The following is a 21,491-nucleotide window of genomic DNA, read 5'->3' as shown; positions in this document are numbered from 1 at the left end:
CCACAACCCATCGGCAGTTTGACGCATTCCCTGGTCTTTCATGTAAACCTCTTCTTCCCGTGAAAAGATGGGAGTCTTTTTAACCTCATGTGGGGTGGGGAGTAACAGCTGCATGTCTATTTTTTCTGTGAGTGCAGCCTGTTTGGCAGCTTCATCTGCCCGTCTGTTCCCCTGTGCTTCAGGACTGTCAATAATTTGATGGCCCCGTACATGAACTACAGCTCTCTCCTCAGGTAACATAAGAGCATCTAAGGATTGAACAATTAAGTTTTCATGGATCAACTTTTGTCCTTTCCCAGTTATCATTCCCTGCTCTTTCCAAATCTTTCCAAAGGTGTGCACTACACCAAAAGCATACTTTGAGTCGGTATAGATTGTGCCCACCTTTCCCTCTAAACCCTGGATAGCTCTACAGAGGGCATATAATTCACAGGATTGTGCCGACCAATGTCCGGGAAGACGACCGGCTTCAATCACAACTCCTTCATTCACATCCACTACACTATACCCGCTATACCGAATGCCGTCAATGCAGCGGGAAGATCCATCAATAAACCATCTTTCACCCTCCCGTAAAGGTTCATCACTTAAATCATCTCTAATTTTTGTCTGTAAATCTATCACTTCTAAACATATATCCTCTAAATCATTGAGGACAGTATCAGAATCTGAAGAAACCAAGAAGGCGGCTGGATTCTGTTCTTTGTTTATAATCAGTGTCAAATCATCCCTATCCATGAGAATCGCTTCATACTTTAAAATTCTAGAATCAGTAAGCCACCTTCCGGCACGTTAAAATTGGGGTATTAAAATGTGACATACAAGGTTCGAGTATACCATCTTTCACCAATTGGTCAATTACTGGCTGCAGCCCCTTTCGGCCAGCCATAGGAATTGGATACTGTTTTCGTCTAATTACTTGGTCAGGGTCTTTAAAAGTAACTTGCAGGGGAGGAACTTCTAACCCTCCTCTATTGCCTCTTTTTGCCCATACTCTAGGATTTATTAGTTCCCAAACCTCCTCTGTTAGTACATAAAATTGAACCCCGATACCTGATTCCTGTGGTCTGGTACCGATAGACCTGTAAATCCCGTCCCAACAAGCAAACTCCAGCTTGGGGAACTAGTAAAATATCCTCTGTTATTATCTTTTCTCCCATTTGTATTCTTACATTCTTTAGAATAGGGACCGTAAAATCTCGTCCTCCCACTCCCGAAATCATCACTGTCCCTTCTGTTTTAACACCCTCGGGCCGTTGTAAAATACTAGACCGGGCTGCCCCAGAATCTACTAGAAAAATCATCTCGTCACCGTGGGGTCCTGTGCTTAAATTTACCAATGGTTCTCCGTGCAGCCCCACGGTGTGTATTGAATGAGAACCGTGACCCCCCTATTCATAATCTGCCTCCATCAATGCATAAGATCATGTCTCCCTGGCTCGCATTGGGCATTCCCTCTTAAAGTGTCCCTCCTTTTTACAATAATAGCAAACTAATGCTCCTGTTTCCCAATTTCTACCAGGGTCTCCATGGGGTCCCGGGAATGGTCGTCGTCCACGGAATTCTCCTCTACCCCTGCCTCTGCTCTGGTCTCTACTTCCCCACTCCTGGTGCTCCTCCCAACATCCAGGAGCTGGCACACAGCTCCTAACATTTCCCTGCTGTCCCTCCTGTGAGAGATGAGTAAAACTAATATGAAAATATGAGAGATGAAGAAAGCTAGTATGGATATATGTGTAATAAATAAAGCCAGTATGAATAGGATAAGGATAGATAATACAATGTAGGAAGGTAAAGTTAGTCTGAATAAGATAAGGGTCTTCTAGCCTTAGAGAGAATTAGCAAGTTCTGCATATAAGAAGTTAGTAATCCCTGAGAGTCGGGAAGGTGTGAATAAGGACAATGACATGATGGGACACCGACAGGATGCCCCCTGGTCCTCCAAGTTCACAGAAACAGCACGTAGGCAGACAGGATTGCCTAATGCCAAACTCATCCAGGAGGCAGAAGAATATAAGGGGGAGGGTACTTCTATACTGAAATAAACTGTATAAAAGTTGGGTGAGCCCCAGTGTATGTGTGTATTCCCAAGGTAAGGGGAAGCACCCAACTTTGCACTGTTGTATAATAAATGTTCTTTGTTCTCAATTTTTGTCTCGAGCAAATTCTGTGAAGGTACTTCTGTTTCTCACACTCCACAACTTCCTTGACTGCCAAGGGTTCTGCCTTTCCCTCCCGAAGGGTCTCACACTGTTCTGAATGACCCTCATAATCAAAGTCTCCTCCCTCTTGTGTCAATTGAGGTGGTAATCTTGTACTCTGTGAGCGGGTCATCATACCACCCCTATTTTCTTCTTCTTTCTCTAACTGTGGAGGAGGAGGGGAAGGTAAAGAAGGGTAAAGCGGAGGTGAGAGGGGGGAGATAGGAGCCGGCACAGGGGGAACATAAGGTGGAGCAAGGGAATGTAACACATCCCATCCTTGTATTTCAGGGGCAGAGGGTTCCTCATCCTTCTTGTTCTTACATTCCTTTTCGCTCAAAATCATTTGATCAAACGATCCACTGAGCCAACAGGCTGCATAGTCTCTGCTCTCGGTATTACCTCCTTGATTTTGGTAGAGCCAGATGTTCAATGCCTGACACATCCAGTCCTTGTCGGATCCGAACTTTGGCCAATATATCGAACTCCCTTTTATCGGATTCTTAACCCATTCCTGACAGCAATACCTGACCATGGTCTGTTTATCTTTCCCACGGGTTTTCCCCGCACCCCAATCAGATAACATTAATCTTAACGGACTATGTTTAGGTATCTGATCTTCCCGTCCTTTTTTAGGACTGTTTCCCTTGCTACTTACTCCTCCCATCCTAGCAGGTAAATAAAATTCCTCTTGATCCAGTAGCGATTCCTAGCGTGTTTCCTTAATGTTCTGTGGGAACCAAGGGGTTAAGTAATCATAGAAAATATGCCTATGTACTATTCATTATGTATTCATTAATCCAGTACTATGTAACAATTTACTATTTACTTCAATTAGACTGTTTAAGGGAAATAGGAATGCAATTAAGTAACAGCCTCAGTATGTAGCAAAGTTGGCTGAGTATAGTAAGTGCAGAATTTGCTGTCTCCAAACACAAAAGAGAGAAAATGTATGAACCAATCTAGGAGGAATGCTAAGACATGAGGAGGTGTTGACTGAGAATGTCGGAGACAAAGAAAATGCATAAACCAATTCAGTAGGAAGGTTAAGGCATAAGCCGGCATCACCTACGGCTCCTAGAACGCTTCCACCAGTGTTGTCTCCACTCCATCCTCAACATTCATTGGAGCGCTTTCATCCCTAACGTCGAAGTACTCGAGATGTCAGAGGTCGACAGCATCGAGTCCACGCTGCTGAAGATCCAGCTGCGCTGGGTGGGTCACGTCTCCAGAATGGAGGACCATCGCCTTCCCAAGATCGTGTTATATGGCGAGCTCTCCACTGGCCACCGTGACAGAGGTGCACCAAAGAAAAGGTACAAGGACTGCCTAAAGAAATCTCTTGGTGCCTGCCACATTGACCACCGCCAGTGGGCTGATATCGCCTCAAACCGTGCATCTGGGCGCCTCACAGTTTGGCGGGCAGCAACCTCCTTTGAAGAAGACTGCAGAGCCCACCTCACTGACAAAAGGCAAAGGAGGAAAAACCCAACACCCAACCCCAACCAACCAATTTTCCCCTGCAACCGCTGCAACCGTGTCTGCCTGTCCTGCATCGGACTTGTCAGCCACAAACGAGCCTGCAGCTGACGTGGACATTTACCCCCTCCATAAATCTTCGTCCGCGAAGCCAAGCCAAAGAAGAAGGAGGTGTTGAGTAGAACAGAAGGCTATGGCCAGATGAGTACAAAGAAATAATTAGAAATATATGGGGTATGAATTGATTTCTGATCAACCAACAGGATGTTCTGGCCTTGAGGATTAAGATGGGAGGTCTACACCCTAGATAACTGCAGAGCATTGCTTGAGATAAATCTTATGCAAGGAATCTAGCAAAGAAAGCCAACTCTTGTTCAGTGTAATAATGTTGATCTATATAAACAGAAGAGACTGGACAGTAGGAGTCAGTCTTGGGGAATAGCTCACTGAGCAGGTGACCTATGAACTAACGACTGAATCTGAGCTCTGTTAAGCTTTATTCTTGTGCTGTGTAATAAACTGATTGTTGAACTGAATACCTTCTCCTATCACTTCATTCAACGAGCACGCTGGACTCAGACGACACATATACTAAATTGAGGGTAGGGTAAAGCCAGAGTCCGACAGTTCTCCCGTCGTTTGTTCTCAATGCCTCTTCTCGGATATCACTCGCTTCATCCACTGACCAGTCACCCGTCGTCCGGGAGTCCAGCTGAATCAGCCGGGGTGCACCTACCCCCGTCGTCGGGCACTCTGTCAGTGGAGGGAGTGGGATCCCGGACGAGCCCCCATTTGTGAGAAACAGAAGTACCTTCACAGATTTCGCTTGAGACAAAAATTGAGAACAAAGAACATTTATTGTACAACAGTGCAAAGTTGGGTGCTTCCCCTTACCCTGGGAATACACACACATACTGGGGCTCACCCAACTTTTATACAGTTCATTTCAGTGTAGAGGTATCCTCCCCCCCCCTAACATTCTTCTGCCTCCTGGATTGCCTTTGTCCTTATTCACACATCTCAACCCCCAGGACTTACTAATTCTATATGCAGAACTTGCTAATTCTTTCTATCATTATAAGACCCTTATTCTATTATATTTGCGTAACCCTTCCTCACACTCTTGTCGGAATTCATCCCTACTCAGCACTTACTTAACTTCCTCTAGTCTAGTCTAGTATTCCTTATTTCATTCATACTAGCTTTACTTCATATTCTATTATCTCTCACAGGTCATCCACAGGAAGTCAAAGGCAATCAAGGGTTCAGGCCTGTGTACTTCATCGGGAATGTGGAAAAATGGGTAGATGCCTGAAAAACAAGGTGGAGGCAGGGGGAGGGGAGGAGGGAGGACTGGGAAGGGAGAGGAGCACAGGGGAATTGGTAAGTTGTGGCAGGAGGATGCAGGTAGGAGGGTTGAATAGAAAGAAGCTGAGAGGTGATGTGGAGAGAGAACATGTGGTGATATGTAATTATACCACTAGGTCACCAGGGGACATCCTGGTGACCTTGTAGAAAAAGTTGTCCAGAGCTACAGTCTAGCCTTCCAGGTTCGTCTTGCTGAGAGACAAGACCTCTTAGTGTCCATTTTAAAGCTGTCTTATACTCGCACTGCTGGTGTGGTTATTGTCAGTACAGAACAGAGGGAAAGAATGGATCACTCTGAGAGTAGAAGGAAAGGAGACTGAGGGGCAGGGAAAGAGAGAGAGCAACCGTGGAGAGGGTTAATGAAAATTGGAGGTCAATATTGTTGCTGTCTGGTTGGAGAGTGCCCAGACGGAATGTAAGGTGCTATTCCTCTAATATATGGGCTAACTGGGTGTCAAGTGGGCAGCACGGACTCGTAGGCTGGAATGGCCTGTTACGGGGGCTGTATATCTAAATATTTAAAAAATTACTTTCTACGTGATACAGCAAATCTGAAATTACCCCTGTGTTCAGCTTGAAGTTATCTAATCATTATATTTTCAGGAAGCAAAACCTTTTGAAAAAATTTGTCGCCCAATGTATTCGAGCAATAAGGAGTTTAAGGGGTGTCTGGATTTTTCCAGCTCTGACCAGCTGTCAATTTGAAGTTTCCGGCTACACATTTAATTTTTACAGGTCCCCGAGCTGAACCGAGGGAGGTCAGAGTAATTAGGGGCTGAATGTTGGCAATGATTCCTGAGCATGTCAGGCGAAGGTAAATGTCAGAGCAAACCTTCCCTTTCATTTCCACTTCACAAAAATTACTTCAAATGGGCTAAGGGGCCAGTGTGTTTTGCTTTGGTCCAAATCACAAACAATGGACATTAATTCCCTCCATTGTTCCAGCCGAGAGTGAAGATGATTTTAATAGTGCAGCTGATATCCTTCATTCTGGCCTTTGTGTCAACGTTTTTTTTGATCGTGGCAACGTGGACAGATTGTTGGATGGTGAACGCGGATGATAGTTTGGAGGTGAGTGAACACTCATTGCTTTTGCAAAGAAATACCCCTCCCCCTCTCCCCTACTCACTACCCCTCCCCCCCCCCCACAAATCTGTCCCAGTCTTCTGAATATGTCGACCGATATCGTGGTTCTGAGTAATGCCCCTCCTCGATGCTAGTACACACAAGATTTTCTTGCAGAATTGCCCTGATGTTTGTGATGGGTTGCAGTCCATCCCCACCCCACCCCCCGAGACTTGCATCATGCAAGCAATCAAGGTGGGCACTTCAGCGGAGCTGGACTGTCGGAAGTGCCATCCCTCCAGTGAGATGTAAATCCACTACAGGGCGGACAAACCTGCCATTATAAAGAGCAGAGCCATTCTCCAAGGTGCCTTGTCAGATATTAAGTTCTCAATTAACTGGTAAAAGAGAAGAATGAGACCGTTGTTTCATTGCTGCCTGTGGGATCTAACAAAGCATACATAAATCCATCCATATCGTGCATGAACGTCAAACAGAATTATTTGGACCCAAAATGATTTGGACAATTTTAACATTGGAAAATGAAAGGGACCAGTTAAATCCAAGTGGTTACTCAAAGCTATAAAACAGGGAGTTGCAACAGTAACATCGGGAGAATTCACTGAATATCTTTCTTGGCATTTCTAACAAGCTGAAGGGACAAGCTCTTGCCTGTGGCCATTGTCCACTGGTGATGTGGGGAGGTGAGGACAATGAGGATGGCACTGGGAGGGGATGATAGTGGGTAGTGGATGGCTGTGGAGGGGGGGACAGTGGGGAGAGGAGACAATGGCGGGTAGGGAGACGACGGTGGGGAGAGGAGTTGACAGCGGGGAGAAGAGACGACGGCGGGGAGGGGAGACGACGGCGGGGAGGGGAGACAACGGCGGGGAGGGGAGATGACGGCGGGGAGGAGAGACGATGGTGGGGAGGAGAGATGATGGCGGGGAGAGGAGACGACGGCGGGGAGGGGAGACAACGGTGGGGGAGGGGAGATGACAGTGGGAGAGCGGATGATATTCCTCCATCTCCCTCACGACGGGAGCAACTGAAAAATACTGTGTGTGGTGGAAGGGGTCCTCAATCATTTTACGCCCCATTTTCATTAAATGATCCCAGTAGATTATGTTGATGGTGGGTGAGAAGGCAGGGATGGAAGGGAGACTCCAGTGATCCACTCTGCCACTGTTATGGTCATGTGGATTGACCTCTGATCCATTTCTCTGTGGCAACTGTACCACACTGTGATGCAGCCAGCCAGGACGCCCTCAATAGATATTTTCTTAATGGGCGAGGTCGTGTGGGGGTCAGGTGTGAGCTTCCTCCCAAGGTGAGTTGTTCACTAACAGCTCACCGCCTACTTTAAGGAAGGCTATTTAGACTGACAAACCTCACAGGAATTGGAGAGGTTGGGGTGAGATCCTCTGCGATTGTCCTCTGATCTGAAGCCAATAACCTGGTGAAGAGGTAGATGGTGAGATTATGGGGAAATCAGTAAATAAGTCATTACTGACATGACCAGACCAGTCTGCCCTCGAAAGAAAAAAGACCTATGACAGGTATGAGATGACATCAATGGAATAGAGAGGAATCGTGGGCAAATTAAGAGCGTGGATGAACAGAGGGGTCTTAGGGTTCATGTCCATACACCCCTTAAGGTAGCTGCTCAGGTTGATAGGATTGTTTAAAAAGGCTATGGGATTCTGCGCTTCATTAATAGGAGGATTGTGTATAAGAGTGGAGAAGTCATGTTGCAGCTTTATAAGTCTCTGGTGAGACAACATTTGGAGTATTGTGTCCAGTTCTGGTCACCTCATTATTCTTCTTTGGCTTGGCTTCGCGGATGAAGATTTATGGAGGGGTAAATGTCCACGTCAGCTGCAGGCTCGTTTGTGGCTGACAAGTCTGATGCGGGACAGGCAGACACGGTTGCAGCGGTTGCAGGGGAAAATTGGTTGGTTGGGGTTGGGTGTTGGGTTTTTCCTCCTTTGTCTTTTGTCAGTGAGTAGGAAGGATGTAGAGGCTATGAGAAAGGTGCAGAGGAGATTTACCAGGATGTTGCCTGGAGTGGAGGGCATGTCTTATGAGGCGAGGTTGGCAAAGCTGGGACTTTTCTCTTTGTAGAAATATTATGAGAGGGGTGATGCACGGCTGCAGCAGGAAGCAGACACAAAACTCGAGAAAGACTGTACAACAGGTGTTATTCAGTTAAAAATCTCTGCTACAGTGGGAGCTGTACTGGTGGCTCCCGAGTGACTGGCTCAGGAGGGGCTGGCTCAGGATTATATCCCGGGCAGTTGATTGACAGCTGCCCAGGTGTGGTCTGTCCTCCAGTGATCTTCCTGGAGGTACAGAGATCGTCCCCTACCGTCGGCAAGTTGTGTATCACCAGAGACATAGCTAGGTTGGACAGCCAATACCTGTTTCCTAGGCAGGGAATAACAACCACTAGAGATTAATGGAGGGATGTATAGAGGAGCCATCAGGGGGAAGTTTTTGTTTTAAACACAGAGTTGTTGAGGTCTGGAATGCCTTGCCAGGAGTGGTGGTAGAGGCTGAAACATTTGGGGCCTTTAAAAGACTATTAGGTAGGCACATGGACGAAAGGAGAGTTGAGGGTTATAGGGAAGCGAGGGTTTAGCACTTTTATATGGCTCAACTCTTGCTGGCCAGTTGATCAGCATAATTATTTGGCCTTAAGATTATTTATGGTATTTTGAAGTTGTAAATAAAAAGGTACCAGTTAAATCAACATTAGTTTTCAAAGCTATGAAACTGGGAGTCTTGGCGTTATAAGACTTGGAAACAGATATGCTGGCACCTTGGATGCATTCCATTTTATATTAATCCTTCTCTATTACTGTTTAATGCTTCCCACCTGTCTATCAGATTAGGTCACTTGTCTGAGGGCTACTGGTACCATATAACCCAGTACTACCTGTCACATGGTCGGGTGGTCAGCGATTAAACCACTTTTCCCAACGGGCGCAGAAAGTGCATCACTTACATTGAAGCTTGGTCTGGCCATTCACTGCCACAAAACTTCCCCTGGCTGTTTTGGACTTAACCGTGCCGCTGGATCTGGGAGGGGATGTCGAGAGGGTGGGTCTGGACTTGTGCAACCCCCCACTCACCTAAATCCATTCTTGCACACGCTGTTCCTTTTTGAGGAGAGGGGTATCCTCATATCAAACCCACATATTAACTGAAAGGAACCATCATCGTCCTATGGGTTGAAGCCAGAAAGAAGATCAAATTATAGATTTCCGATTTATTGTCAGAGTACACACATGACATCACATACAACTCAGATTCTTTTTTCCTGCGGGCAAGCAAGAATTATGATTAATTAGTAAAGCAAAAAAAAACTGTACACAGTGTAAACAAAAACATTTATTATATCGACGACACCCTCTATGGCCTTCTCTACATCGGAGAGACAGGTCGCAGATTAGGAGATCACTTCTCTAGCACCTCTTCTCTGTCCCCAACAAAAGTGACCTCCCTGTAGCCAACCATTTCAATTCTGAGTCAGACTCTCAAGCTCACATGTCTGTCCATGGCCTTTCACATGACCCCACCCTGACCACCCGCAGACTCCAGGAACAACACCTCATTTTACACCTAGGAACTCTCCAACCCCAGGGCATGAACATTGAGTTCACAGCATTCCACTAACCCACCTACCTTTTCCCCCTACCTTCCCGGCTTAACTAGCTATTCCAGTTCCCACTTCCTTTCTCTCTCCACTCAGCCTAGACACCTCCTTCGATCGGACACCTCTCATGTTCCCCCACACCTTGATGACGAGCTCCAGCCTGAAACGTTGGTATTCACAGTTGTTATATAGAGGCACTGTTGGAACTGCTGAGTTTCTCCAGCAGTTGCGTTTTCATTTCAAGAATTGGAAAAAGATAACAAATGTAAACTCTGCAATACAGAGAAAATAAAGAAGAATATCAATAAAGTGCACAAGAGTCCTTAAATGAATCCCTGATTGAGTTTGCCATTGAGGAGTCTGATGGTGGAGGGGTAAAGTTGTTACTGGACATGGTGGAGGGGTAGCAGCGGTTCCTGGACCTGGTGGAGGGGTAGCAGCTGTTCCTGAACCTGGTGGAGGGGTAGCAGCTATTCCTGAACATGGTAGAGGGGAAGCAGCTGTTCCTGGACGTGGTGGAGGGGTAGCAGCTGTTCCTGAACCTGGTGGAGGAGTAGCAGCTGTTCCTGGACCTGGTGGAGGGGTAGCAGCTGCTCCTGGACCTGGTAAAGGGGTAGCAGCTGTTCCTGGACCTGGTGGGGGGGGGTAGCAGCTGTTTCTGAACCTGGTAGAAGGGTAGTAGCTGTTCCTGAACCTGGTGGAGGGGTAGAGCTGTTCCTGAACCTGGTGGAGGGGTAGTAGCTGTTCCTGTACATGGTGGAGGGGTAGTAGCCATTCCCGAAACTGGTGGAGGGGTAGCAGCCGTTCCCGGACCTGGTGGAGGGGTAGCAGCTGTTCCTGGACCTGATGGAGGGGTAGCAGCTGTTCCTGAACCTGATGGAGGGGTAGCAGCTGTTCCTGAACCTGGTGGAGGATTATCAGCTGTTCCTGAACCTAGTGGAGGGGTAGCAGCTGTTCCTGAACCTGGTGGAGGGGTAGCAGCTGTTCCTGGACCTGGTGGAGGGGTAGCAGCTGTTCCTGGACCTGGTGGAGGGGTAGCAGCTGTTCCTGAATCTGGTGGAGGGGTAGCAGCTGTTCCCGAACCTGGTGGAGAGGTAGCAGCCATTCCCGGACCTCGTGGAGGGGTAGCTGCTGTTCCCAGACCTGGTGGAGGGGTAGCAGATGTTCCTGAACCTGGTGGAGGGGTAGCAGCTGTTCCTGGACCTGGTGGAGGGGTAGCAGCTGTTCCTGAACCTGGTGGAGGGGTAGCAGCTGTTCCTGGACCTGGTGAGGGGTAGAAGCTGTTCCTGAACCTGGTGGAGGGGTAGCAGATGTTCCTGAACCTGGTGGAGGGGTAGCAGCTGTTCCTGGACCTGGTGGAGGGGTTGCAGCTGTTCCCGAACCTGGTGGAGGGGTAGCAGCTGTTCCCGGACCTGGTGGATGGTTAGCAGCTGTTTCCGGACCTGGTGTAGGGGTAGCAGCTATTCCTGGACCTGGTGGAGGGGTAGAGCTATTCCTGAACCTGGTAGAGTGGTAGCAGCTGTTCCTGAACCTAGTGGAGGGATAGTAGCCATTCCCGTACCTGGTGGAGGGGTAGCAGCTGTTCCTGGACCTGGTGGAGGGGTAGCAGCTGTTCCTGGACCTGGTGGAGGAGTAGCAGTTGTTCCTGGACCTGGTGGAGGGGTAGCAGCTGTTCCTGGACCTGGTGGAGGGGTAGCAACTGTTCCTGAACCTGGTGGAGGGGTAGTAGCTGTTCCTGAACCTGGTGGAGGGGTAGCAGCTGTTCCTGGACCTGGTGGTGGGTAGAAGCTGTTCCTGGACCTGGTGGGGGGTAGAAGCTGTTCCTGAACCTGGTAGAGGGGTAGCAGCTGTTCCTGAACCTGGTGGAGGGGTAGAGCTGTTCCTGAACCTGGTGGAGGGGTAGTAGCTGTTCCTGAACCTGGTGGAGGGGTAGTAGCCATTCCCGAACCTGGTGGAGGGGTAGCAGCTGTTCCTGATCCTGGTGGAGGGGTAGTAGCCATTCCTGAACCTGGTGGAGGGGTAGCAGCTGTTCCTGAACCTGGTGGAGGGGTAGCAGCTGTTCCTGAACCTGGTGGAGGGTAGCAGCTGTTCCTGAACCTGGTGAAGGGATAGCATCTTTTCCTGGACCTGGTGGAGGGGTAGCAGCTGTTCCTGAACCTGGTGGAGGGGTAGCAGCTGTTCCTGGACCTGGTGGAGGGGTAGCAGCTGTTCCTGGACCTGATGGAGGAGTAGCAGCTGTTCCTGGACCTGGTGGAGGAGTAGCAGCTGTTCCTGGACCTGGTGGAGGGGTAGCAGCTGTTCCTGAACCTGGTGGAGGGGTAGCAGCTGTTCCTGGACCTGGTGAGGGGTAGAAGCTGTTCCTGAACCTGGTGGAGGGGAAGCAGATGTTCCTGAACCTGGTGGAGGGGTAGCAGCTGTTCCTGGACCTGGTGGAGGGGTTGCAGCTGTTCCCGAACCTGGTGGAGGGGTAGCAGCTGTTCCCGGACATGGTGGATGGTTAGCAGCTGTTCTCGGACCTGGTGTAGGGGTAGCAGCTATTCCTGGACCTGGTGGAGGGGTAGAGCTATTCCTGAACCTGGTAGAGTGGTAGCAGCTGTTCCTGAACCTAGTGGAGGGATAGTAGGCATTCCCGTACCTGGTGGAGGGGTAGCAACTGTTCCTGGACCTGGTGGAGGGGTAGCATCTGTTCCTGGACCTGGTGGAGGAGTAGCAGTTGTTCCTGGACCTGGTGGAGGGGTAGCAGCTGTTCCTGGACCTGGTGGAGGGGTAGCAACTGTTCCTGGACCTGGTGGAGGGGTAGCATCTGTTCCTGAACCTGGTGGAGGGGTAGCAGCTGTTCCTGGACCTGGTGAGGGGTAGAAGCTGTTCCTGAACCTGGTAGAGGGGTAGCAGCTGTTCCTGAACCTGGTGGAGGTGTAGCAGCTGTTCCTGGACCTGGTGGAGGGGTAGTAGCCATTCCCAAACCTGGTGGAGGTGTAGCAGCAGTTCCTGAACCTGGTGGAGGGGTAGTAGCTGTTCCTGAACCTGGTGGAGGGGTAGCAGCTGTTCCTGGACCTGGTGGTGGGTAGAAGCTGTTCCTGGACCTGGTGGGGGGCAGAAGCTGTTCCTGAAACTGGTAGAGGGGTAGCAGCTGTTCCTGAACCTGGTGGAGAGGTAGCAGCTGTTCCTGGACCTGGTGGAGGGGTAGTAACCATTCCCGAACCTGGTGCAGGGGTAGCAGCTGCTCCTGAACCTGGTGGAGGGGTAGCAGCTGTTCCTTTACCTGGTGGAGGGGTAGCAGCTGTTCCTGAACCTGGTGGAGGGGTAGTAGCCATTCCCGAACCTGGTGGAGGGGTAGCAGCTGTTCCTGATCCTGGTGGAGGGGTAGTAGCCATTCCCGAACCTGGTGGAGGGGTAGCAGCTGTTCCTGAACCTGGTGGAGGGTAGCAGCTGTTCCTGAACCTGGTGAAGGGATAGCATCTTTTCCTGGACCTGGTGGAGGGGTAGCAGCTGTTCCTGAACCTGGTGGAGGGGTAGCAGCTGTTCCTGGACCTGGTGGAGGGGTAGAGCTGTTCTAGGATCTGGTGGAGGGGTAGCAGCTGTTCCTGAACCTGGTGGAGGGGTAGCAGCTGTTCCCGAACCTGGTGGAGGGGTAGCAGCTGTTTCTGAACCTGGTGGAGGGGTATCAGCTGTTCCCGAACCTGGTGGAGGGGTAGCAGCTGTTCCTGAACCTGGTGGAGGGGTAGCAGCTGTTCCTGAACCTGGTGGAGGGGTAGCAGCTCTTCCTGAACCTGGTGGATGGGTAGAGGCTGTTCCTGAACCTGGTGGAGGGGTAGCAGCTGTTCCTGAACCTGGTGGAGGGGTAGCAGCTGTTCCTGAACCTGGTGGAGGGGTAGCAGCTGTTCCTGAACCTGGTGGAGGGGTAGCAGCTGTTCCTGAACCTGGAGGAGGGGTAGAGCTATTCCTGGACCTGGTGGAGGGGTAGCAGCTGTTCTTGGACCTGGTGGAGGGGTAGCAGCTGTTCTTGGACCTGGTGGAGGGGTAGCAGCTGTTGCTGGACCTGGTGGAGGAATAGCAGCTGTTCCTGGACCTGGTGGAGGGGTAGCAGCTGTTCCTGGACCTGGTGGAGGGGTAGCAGCTGTTCCTGGACCTGATTGAGGGGTAGCAGCTGTTCCTGAACCTGGTGGAGGGGTAGCAGCTGTTCCTGAACCTGGTGGAGGGGTAGCAGCTCTTCCTGAACCTGGTGGAGGGGTAGAGGCTGTTCCTGAACCTGGTGGAGGGGTAGCAGCTGTTCCTGAACCTGGTGGAGGGGTAGCAGCTGTTCCTGAACCTGGTGGAGGGGTAGCAGCTGTTCCTGGACCTGGTGGAGGGGTAGCAGCTGTTCCTGGACCTGGTGGAGGGGTTGCAGCTGTTCCTGGACCTGCTGGAGGGGTAGCATCTGTTCCTGGACCTGGTGGAGGGGTAGCAGCTGTTCCTGGACCTGGTGGAGGGGTAGCAGCTGTTCCTGAGCCTGGTGGTGGGGTGGCTGCTATTCCTGAACCTGGTGGAGGGGTAGCAGCTGTTCCTGGACCTGGTGGAGGGGTAGCAGCTGTTCCTGGACCTGGTGGAGGAGTAGCAGCTGTTCCTGGACCTGGTGGAGGGGTAGCAGCTGTTCCTGGACCTGATTGAGGGGTAGCAGCTGTTCCTGAACCTGGTGGAGGGGTAGCAGCTATTCCTGAACCTGGTGGAGGGGTAGCAGCTGTTCCTGGACCTGGTGGAGGGGTAGCAGCTGTTCCTGGACCTGGTGGAGGGGTTGCAGCTGTTCCTGAACCTAGTGGAGGGGTAGCAGCTGTTCTCGAACCTGGTGGAGAGATAGCAGCCATTCTCGGACCTCGTGGAGGGGTAGCAGCTGTTTCCAAACCTGGTGGAGGGGTAGCAGCTGTTCCCGGACCTGGTGGAGTGGTAGCAGCTGTTTCCAAACCTGGTGGAGGGGTAGCAGCTTTTCCTGGACCTGGTGGAGTGGTAGCAGCTGTTCCTGAACCTGGTGGAGGGGTAGCAGCTGTTCCTGGACCTGGTGGAGGGGTAGCAGCTGTTTCTGGACCTGGTGGAGGGGTAGCAGTTGTTCCTGAACCTGGTTGAGGGGTAGCAGCTATTCCTGAACCTGATGGAGGGGTAGCAGCTGTTCCTGGACCTGGTGGAGGGGTAGCAGCTGTTCCTGGACGTGGTGGAGGAGTAGCAGCTGTTCCTGGACCTGCTGGAGGGGTAGCATCTGTTCCTGGACCTGGTTGAGAGGTAGCAGCTGTATCTGAACCTAGCAGGGTGAGTCTTGTGGCCCCGGTACCTCTTTCCTGATGGCAGCAGCGAGAACAGAGCTAGCACTGGGTGGTGTGGATCTTTGATGATCGCTGCTGTTCTCTGATGGCAGTGTTCCCTGTAGATGTTCTCGATAGTGGGGAGGGTTTTGCCTGTGATATCCCGGGCTGCGCCCTCTACCTTTTGGAGGGCTTTTCTCTTAGGGGTATTGGTGTTCCCATGATAAACTCAGGGCAACTATGAATGGCCAATGAACCTACTAGACAACTTGTTGTTGGCAGGTGAGAGGAAACCACAGCACCACGGTCACAAAGCATGCAAACTCCACACAGACAGTGCTGGTGGTCATGATTGAACATGGGTCTCTGAGGCAAAGCAGCAGCTGCAGTTACTGTGTAGCCACTGAGCAGGCACATTGATAATGGGAGAGAGGCAGTGCCGGTCTGGTAGTGACCAGTCACAAAGGTCCATAATTCTTTTCCTGGCTCACATTCCCAGGTCAGCCAAAAATGCAGGGGCCTGTGGTGGGAGTGCGTCACAAACTCTGTGGATGGGATCAGAACGTGCGATCAATATGACTCCATGTTAGCGGAACATCCACGTAAGTAGTTCTGGAAGAGCAGATGCTTGAAATACTGAAGCAAAGTGGTGGGAAGATCTGGTCCCCCTAATGATGTGGGTTTGGAAAACGCTCATGAAGTTATGATATTGGAATTGTTTTGTTCTGCAGCAATGTTCCTCTGTTTGGAGAATCCTGAACATTGTTATGTTGCCTGGTTTTGCTGGAATCTTTTGTTCATCACTAATTAATGTCATTGAGGAAACATAATACGATTTCAAGAGCTGTCAAAAGGGCAATTATTAAAAAAAAAATTGAGAAATTAGGCAGAAATATCGGTCAGCAAAGCTCATGAATCCCAGCAGGTGCCATTGTTAAGTTTCTATCCCATTTAGAGCAAATTTGAACATTAAAGTCACACAATGGGCCAACTTGGCTTAGTGGATTGAGTTCACCTTTGAGAATCAGGCCTCCTGCAGGGTATGGTGTAGGCCTATGGTTCATGATCCAGAGAGGATTTTCAGGGAGACACTGACAGTGTTCTGCATTACTGGTTTTCTGCGTTGAGGCTATTTCCACAGCTCAGGTGCTGGCAAAAGTTTCTGCGGTACACTGGAGAGAGAATGGAGGGTTGAGTGTGTCCTGACATTTACCCTCAACCAGCACATAACAGATTAAATAGGCCCTGTTACTGTTGGAGTGTTATGCATTCCAGTAATGATTGCACAATACTCCAACAGTTTTGGCTTCAAAGATGGCTCAAAGTGAAGCATTTTGTGAGGGTGTGAAAGATGTGTATAAATACAAACCTTTTCTTTCTAGTAAAGGATAGAGTAATTTAAATAGAGAGGGTTAAAGGTACTGTGAGCTTACAGTGCCATGCACCCACTAAATCAGTTGTTTTCAAACTTTTTCACACACCACTTTCAGGGAATCCCTATGCCATCGGTGCTCTGTGATTAGTAAGGGATTGCTTAAGGCGGTATGTGAGAGGGAAGGGAAGGTTGAGAATCACTGCTCTAGACCCAATTGTTACTGAACTATGTGGCTTGAGAAAAATTGTCATTGGCCCATTTCCTTTGGAGTTATGAAACCGTCCACATAACAAGTCAATGAGGTACGATTAAAACGGTGGTTTTCAAACTTTTTCTTTCCACCCACATACCACCTTAAGTAATCCCTTACTAATCACTGAGGATAGGGAATACTTAAAATGGTATGCCCTAAATACACTTTCTGATTTTCAAGACTATATCTGGGATACAGGAATAGTAGAACCTTTGGGAAGCAGCTCATAAACTTCAATATCTCAAAAGCAGTTGGAATAATACACAGCCTTGAAACACTCAAAGGCATTGCATCTCTCCAGTGTTGTGCTGCCTTGTCATATTCCACATCAAATTCCCCCAGCCACGACTGGCCTACTAATTTTAATTAACATATATGAAAATCTTGCAAACAACTTGAGCAAATGGGGTATTGGAAGCTGAATACAAGAGAGACGTTTTCATTTCCAGAGAGAATTTCAGGATCAATAGCTTTTCCCACATCAGTCACCTTCAAGTAATCTGACATAGTTCAGTAAAAAATTAAGTCTGAGAGTTGTAGAGCAGAACAGAGAAACCAACTTGTCTATGCAGTCCTGATTGTCCACCAAAGCAAGTTTTAATTCCCGCATCTTTCCAAACCTTTCCTATTGAAGCACCTGTCTAAATATCTTTAAAGCAGTGGTTTTCAAACATTTTCTTTCCACTCATATGTTGTTGTTCGTCCTTTTTAGTTGAAGATGACCATGACTTCAAAATCAAATGTGAGATTGGTGGCTGTGGGTCCAGAGGTGACTGGTGAGGCCAATCCGGGCCCTGAAGGCTCGCCCACATGTGGGACACAAGTGGATGGGTGCTGTCGTGGCAGTGGATGCTGCCTCAGTGATGCGCCTGACTTCAGATGCACGGGGTCCTGTGGTGACCTTGCGCCAAACTGGATGGCAGAGGGCAAGCGTCTCTGGCCTTTGAAGGATGCTTTGAGGCAGTGTGTAGAGCACGTCGAAAGAATCAAAGGCTTGTTGATCCAAACCAAGGCTTTTATTTACTAGAAGTCTTGAGCGTATCACATGTAGGTCGACCAGTCCAGAATGACCTGGTCTGGCTAGGAGCAACCCTTTAAGACCTGCCAGTAGGCGTGGCTACGCTCTCATCCAATCACAATCATCCTACACTACAATCTGTACATATACACATTGGTGATAGAATCTGTACTATGACACAGTGTTTGTAACGTTTCTTCTGCCCCCCGACTGAGCGGTTGCCCTGACACGGTTCTCCGTAAGGCAGCTGCTTAGGCAATTGGCTGTCTGGCATTCTGACCACATGTCCAGCCCACCTGGCTTGGGCTTTCAGCAGGAGGGTGTAGACGCCGCAGAGCCCAGCCCATTCCAGGATTTTTGTGTCGGGGACTTTGTCCTGGCACCTGATGTGGAGGAGTCTGTGGAGACAGCTCAGGTGAAAGTGGTTGAGCTGTTTGGCGTTTCTGCTGTAGACAGTCCACTCACATACCTCCTTAAGCAATCCTTTACTAATCACAGAGCCCCGATGGTATTAAAGTGGATTGTGAGTGGAAAGAAAAAGTTTGAAAACCACTGCCTTAAAGTATCACGATTATACACACCACTTCAGCTTCCTCTGAGTCCTTATCTACCACTCGTGTAGTGATAAAATGGCTGTCCCGTCAAGCCCATTCAATGAGATCATGGCTGATCTGATGATAGGCTCAACTCCACCTACCTGCCTTTTTCCCCAGCCCTAAATTCCCCCATTTGATTTCATTTTGGATTCTCCTACCCTCTAACTGTAGAAAAGTCGCATTGCAGGCACACAACCTGCTGGGGGCTATGAAGAAAGACCAGAGATGCAACTCTTCCTCCTCCAGAGGGAAGAATTTTAAGGGATACTTAGAAATGTAACAGAATATAACTTAGTTTTTTTTAAATATTGTCCGATGAGACTCGTAGTTGGAAATGAAAAGAAGAATTAGCCCTAAGCCAAGCAGAAAATTTGTTTATACAAAGGTTTAGAAAAGGGTATCTTTAAAGGAGAAGGTAGAGTAAAGCAAGAAGAGTTTGATGATTGAAATTCCAAGGGAATGATTCTTCACGGGCAAAGAGGGCAAACAACCAGATGGAATCCCACTCTTTAAGATGGGAGGGAGGGAGAAAGCGGAAAACTATAGATCAGTTAGTCTGAGATCGGTAGTGGAGAAGTTGCTAGAGTTGGTTATTAAAATGTGATTGCAGCACATTTGTAAAGTAGTGATATCGAACAGAGTCAGCATGGTTTTATGAAGGGAAAATTATGTCTGATGAATCTTATACATTTTTCTGAGGATGTAACTAGTAGAGAGGGAAGGGGAGAACCAGTGGATGTGGGATATCTGGACTTTCAGAAGGCTTTGATAAGGTCCCACACAGGAGATTAGTGTACAAATTTAAAGCTTACGACATAGGAGGGATGGTATTGAGGTGGATAGAGAATTAGTTGACAGACAGGAAGCAAAGAGTAGGAATAAGCGGGATATTTTCCGAATGGCAAGCAGTGACTAGTGGGGGACACAAGGCTCAGTGCTGGGACCACAGTTATTTACAATATATATCAATGACTTAGATGAGGGAATAGAAAGCAGCATCTCCAAATTTGCAGACGACTCTTAGCTGGGTGGCAGGGTTAGCTGCGTAGAGGATGCAGGGTGACTTGGACAAGTTAGGTGAGTGGGCCAATGCATGGCAGATGCAATATAATGTAGATAAATGTGAGGTGATCTACTTTGGAGACAAGAACAGGAGAGATTATTACCCAAATGGTATCTGTTGAGGAAAAGGAGAGATGCAATGAGACTTGGGTGAGCATGCAGGTACAGCAGGCAGTGAGGAAAGTAAATGGTATGTTGGCACTCATAGCAAGAGGATTCGAGTACAGGAGCAGAGAGGTTCTACTTCAGTTGGACAGAGGCTTGGTGAGACCACACCTGGAGTATTATGTGCAGTTTAGGTCTCCTTATCTGAGGAAAGACATCTTGCCATGGAGGGAGTACAGAAAAGGTTGACTAGATTGATACTAGAGATGGCAGGACTTGCATATGAAGAAAGGATGGATCGACTAGGCTTATACTTGCTGGAATTTAGAAAATTGAGGGGGAATCTAATAGAAATGTATCAAATTCTTAAGGGATTCGACAGGCTAGATGCAGGAAGGTTGTTCCCGATATTAGGGAAAACCAGAACCAGGGGACACAGTTTAAGGATAAGGGGGAATGTCTTTTAGGACTGAGATGAGAATTTTTTGTCTTTCAGTGGTGAATCTGTGGAATTCTTTGCCACAGGAAGTAGTTGAAGCGAGTTCCTTATCTATATTTAAGAGGGAGTTAGATTTGGCCCTTGTGGCTCAGGGGATCAGGGGGTGTGGGGAGAAGGCAGGAACTGGGAACTGAGTAGATGATCACCCATGATCATAATGAATGGCGGTGCAGGCTTGAAGGGCCAGATGGCCTACTCCTATTTTCTATGTTTATGCCTGTCCAGGGAGTGCAGAGTTTGATAGGAGGGTGAGGACGGTTGTAAAAATAATAGAAAAATAATATCATGGAGATTTGAAGATGCATTTTTAAAAAAAAAAAAATTATTTTTCACACTATAAACCATATTGACCAAGATACATACAGACATTTTTTCTCTTGAATATATACAGTGTCATTTTCTCCCCCTTTTCCCCCCTCCCTTCCCTCCCTCCCTCACCCCCTTTCCCATTTATTTGAAGTTCAATCTATAAGATACATTAAACCCATTAAACAATGTTGTCACTTAATAAAAATAAACAAGAAATTTTACTGAGTCAGTTCTTTTCGTTGTCTTCTCCTTCTGTCATTTTAGGTGGTGGAGGTCTGTGGTAGGATTTCTCTATTGTGTTTCATGTATGGCTCCCATACTTGTTCGAATATTGTGATGTTATTTCTTAAATTATATGTTATTTTTTCTAATGGAATACATTTATTTATTTCTATGTACCATTGTTGTATTCTCAAGTTGTCTTCTAATTTCCAGGTTGACATAATACATTTTTTTGCTACAGCTAGGACTATCATAACAAATCTTTTTTGTGCTCCATCCAAATCGAGTCAAAATTCTTTGTTTCTTATATTACTTAGGAGGAAGATCTCTGGGTTTTTTGGTATATTGCTTTTTGTGATTTTATTTAATATCTGGTTTAGATTTGAAGATATATATTAAGGAAAAATTATATTTGTATTCAGCTAAAGATAAAATGTGGGAAATAGCAAACAATTTGTTTGACATAAATTCTCACAAGTAGTTATGAAAGAAAGACTGGCTAATGTGCCCTGGTTGTGGAAAGACAAACATTGTGAGGATCCTGGGAGAAGTCTGCTGTCCTTTTGTGCAAGTTGGCTTACATCTCCCCGAAATCTTAATGTTATTTCTGAAATACGGCAGTATAGCACTTACTCACCAGTTTGGAGATGCCTCAGGTTAGATTATGTATCATGTCTTGGAATGGACAGGCCAAAACCCTTTCAACACAGCGGAAACCGTGCCACCCTAAGACAAGGCAGCACAGTGATATCTCCTTCAATGTTAGGTTCATTAATGCCCTTAGAGATATCAGCTCCACCAATTTTGAGCATGTGGTTGTCACCCCTCAGATAAGTGGTTGCCTCTTTCCTCGGAGTTGTACAGAGTAATCCTTCTACTGCAACAAACTACTCAAGAACCTTCATGCAGACTCATCATTGTGGGATGAGCAATAAATGTCAGTCTTGCCAGCAGGAAGTAAAAGAAAACCCCAGAATTTAAGAGAAGAATGCTGGGGACTGTTTGCCAAGA

At 48.1% G+C, this 21,491-nt stretch overlaps 1 protein-coding gene across 1 annotated transcript in view; it reads left to right on the top strand.

Moving 5' to 3' along the window:
• The first annotated feature begins 6,005 nt into the window (after positions 1–6,005).
• Positions 6,006–21,491, top strand: part of LOC138752519 (claudin-16-like) — a 34,739-nt gene continuing 19,253 nt past the window's right edge. The window contains exons 1-2 of the mRNA XM_069915323.1: positions 6,006–6,119; positions 15,541–15,643. Of these exons, the coding sequence (XP_069771424.1) occupies positions 6,006–6,119; positions 15,541–15,643 (217 nt within the window). The remainder of the gene's footprint in view (positions 6,120–15,540; positions 15,644–21,491) is intronic.

Source organism: Narcine bancroftii, chromosome 2 (assembly GCF_036971445.1).
Source record: "Narcine bancroftii isolate sNarBan1 chromosome 2, sNarBan1.hap1, whole genome shotgun sequence".
Lineage (NCBI taxonomy): Eukaryota > Metazoa > Chordata > Chondrichthyes > Torpediniformes > Narcinidae > Narcine > Narcine bancroftii.
The sequence above is the reverse complement of the archived record's forward strand: the minus strand, read 5'-3'. Positions and strand labels throughout refer to the sequence as shown.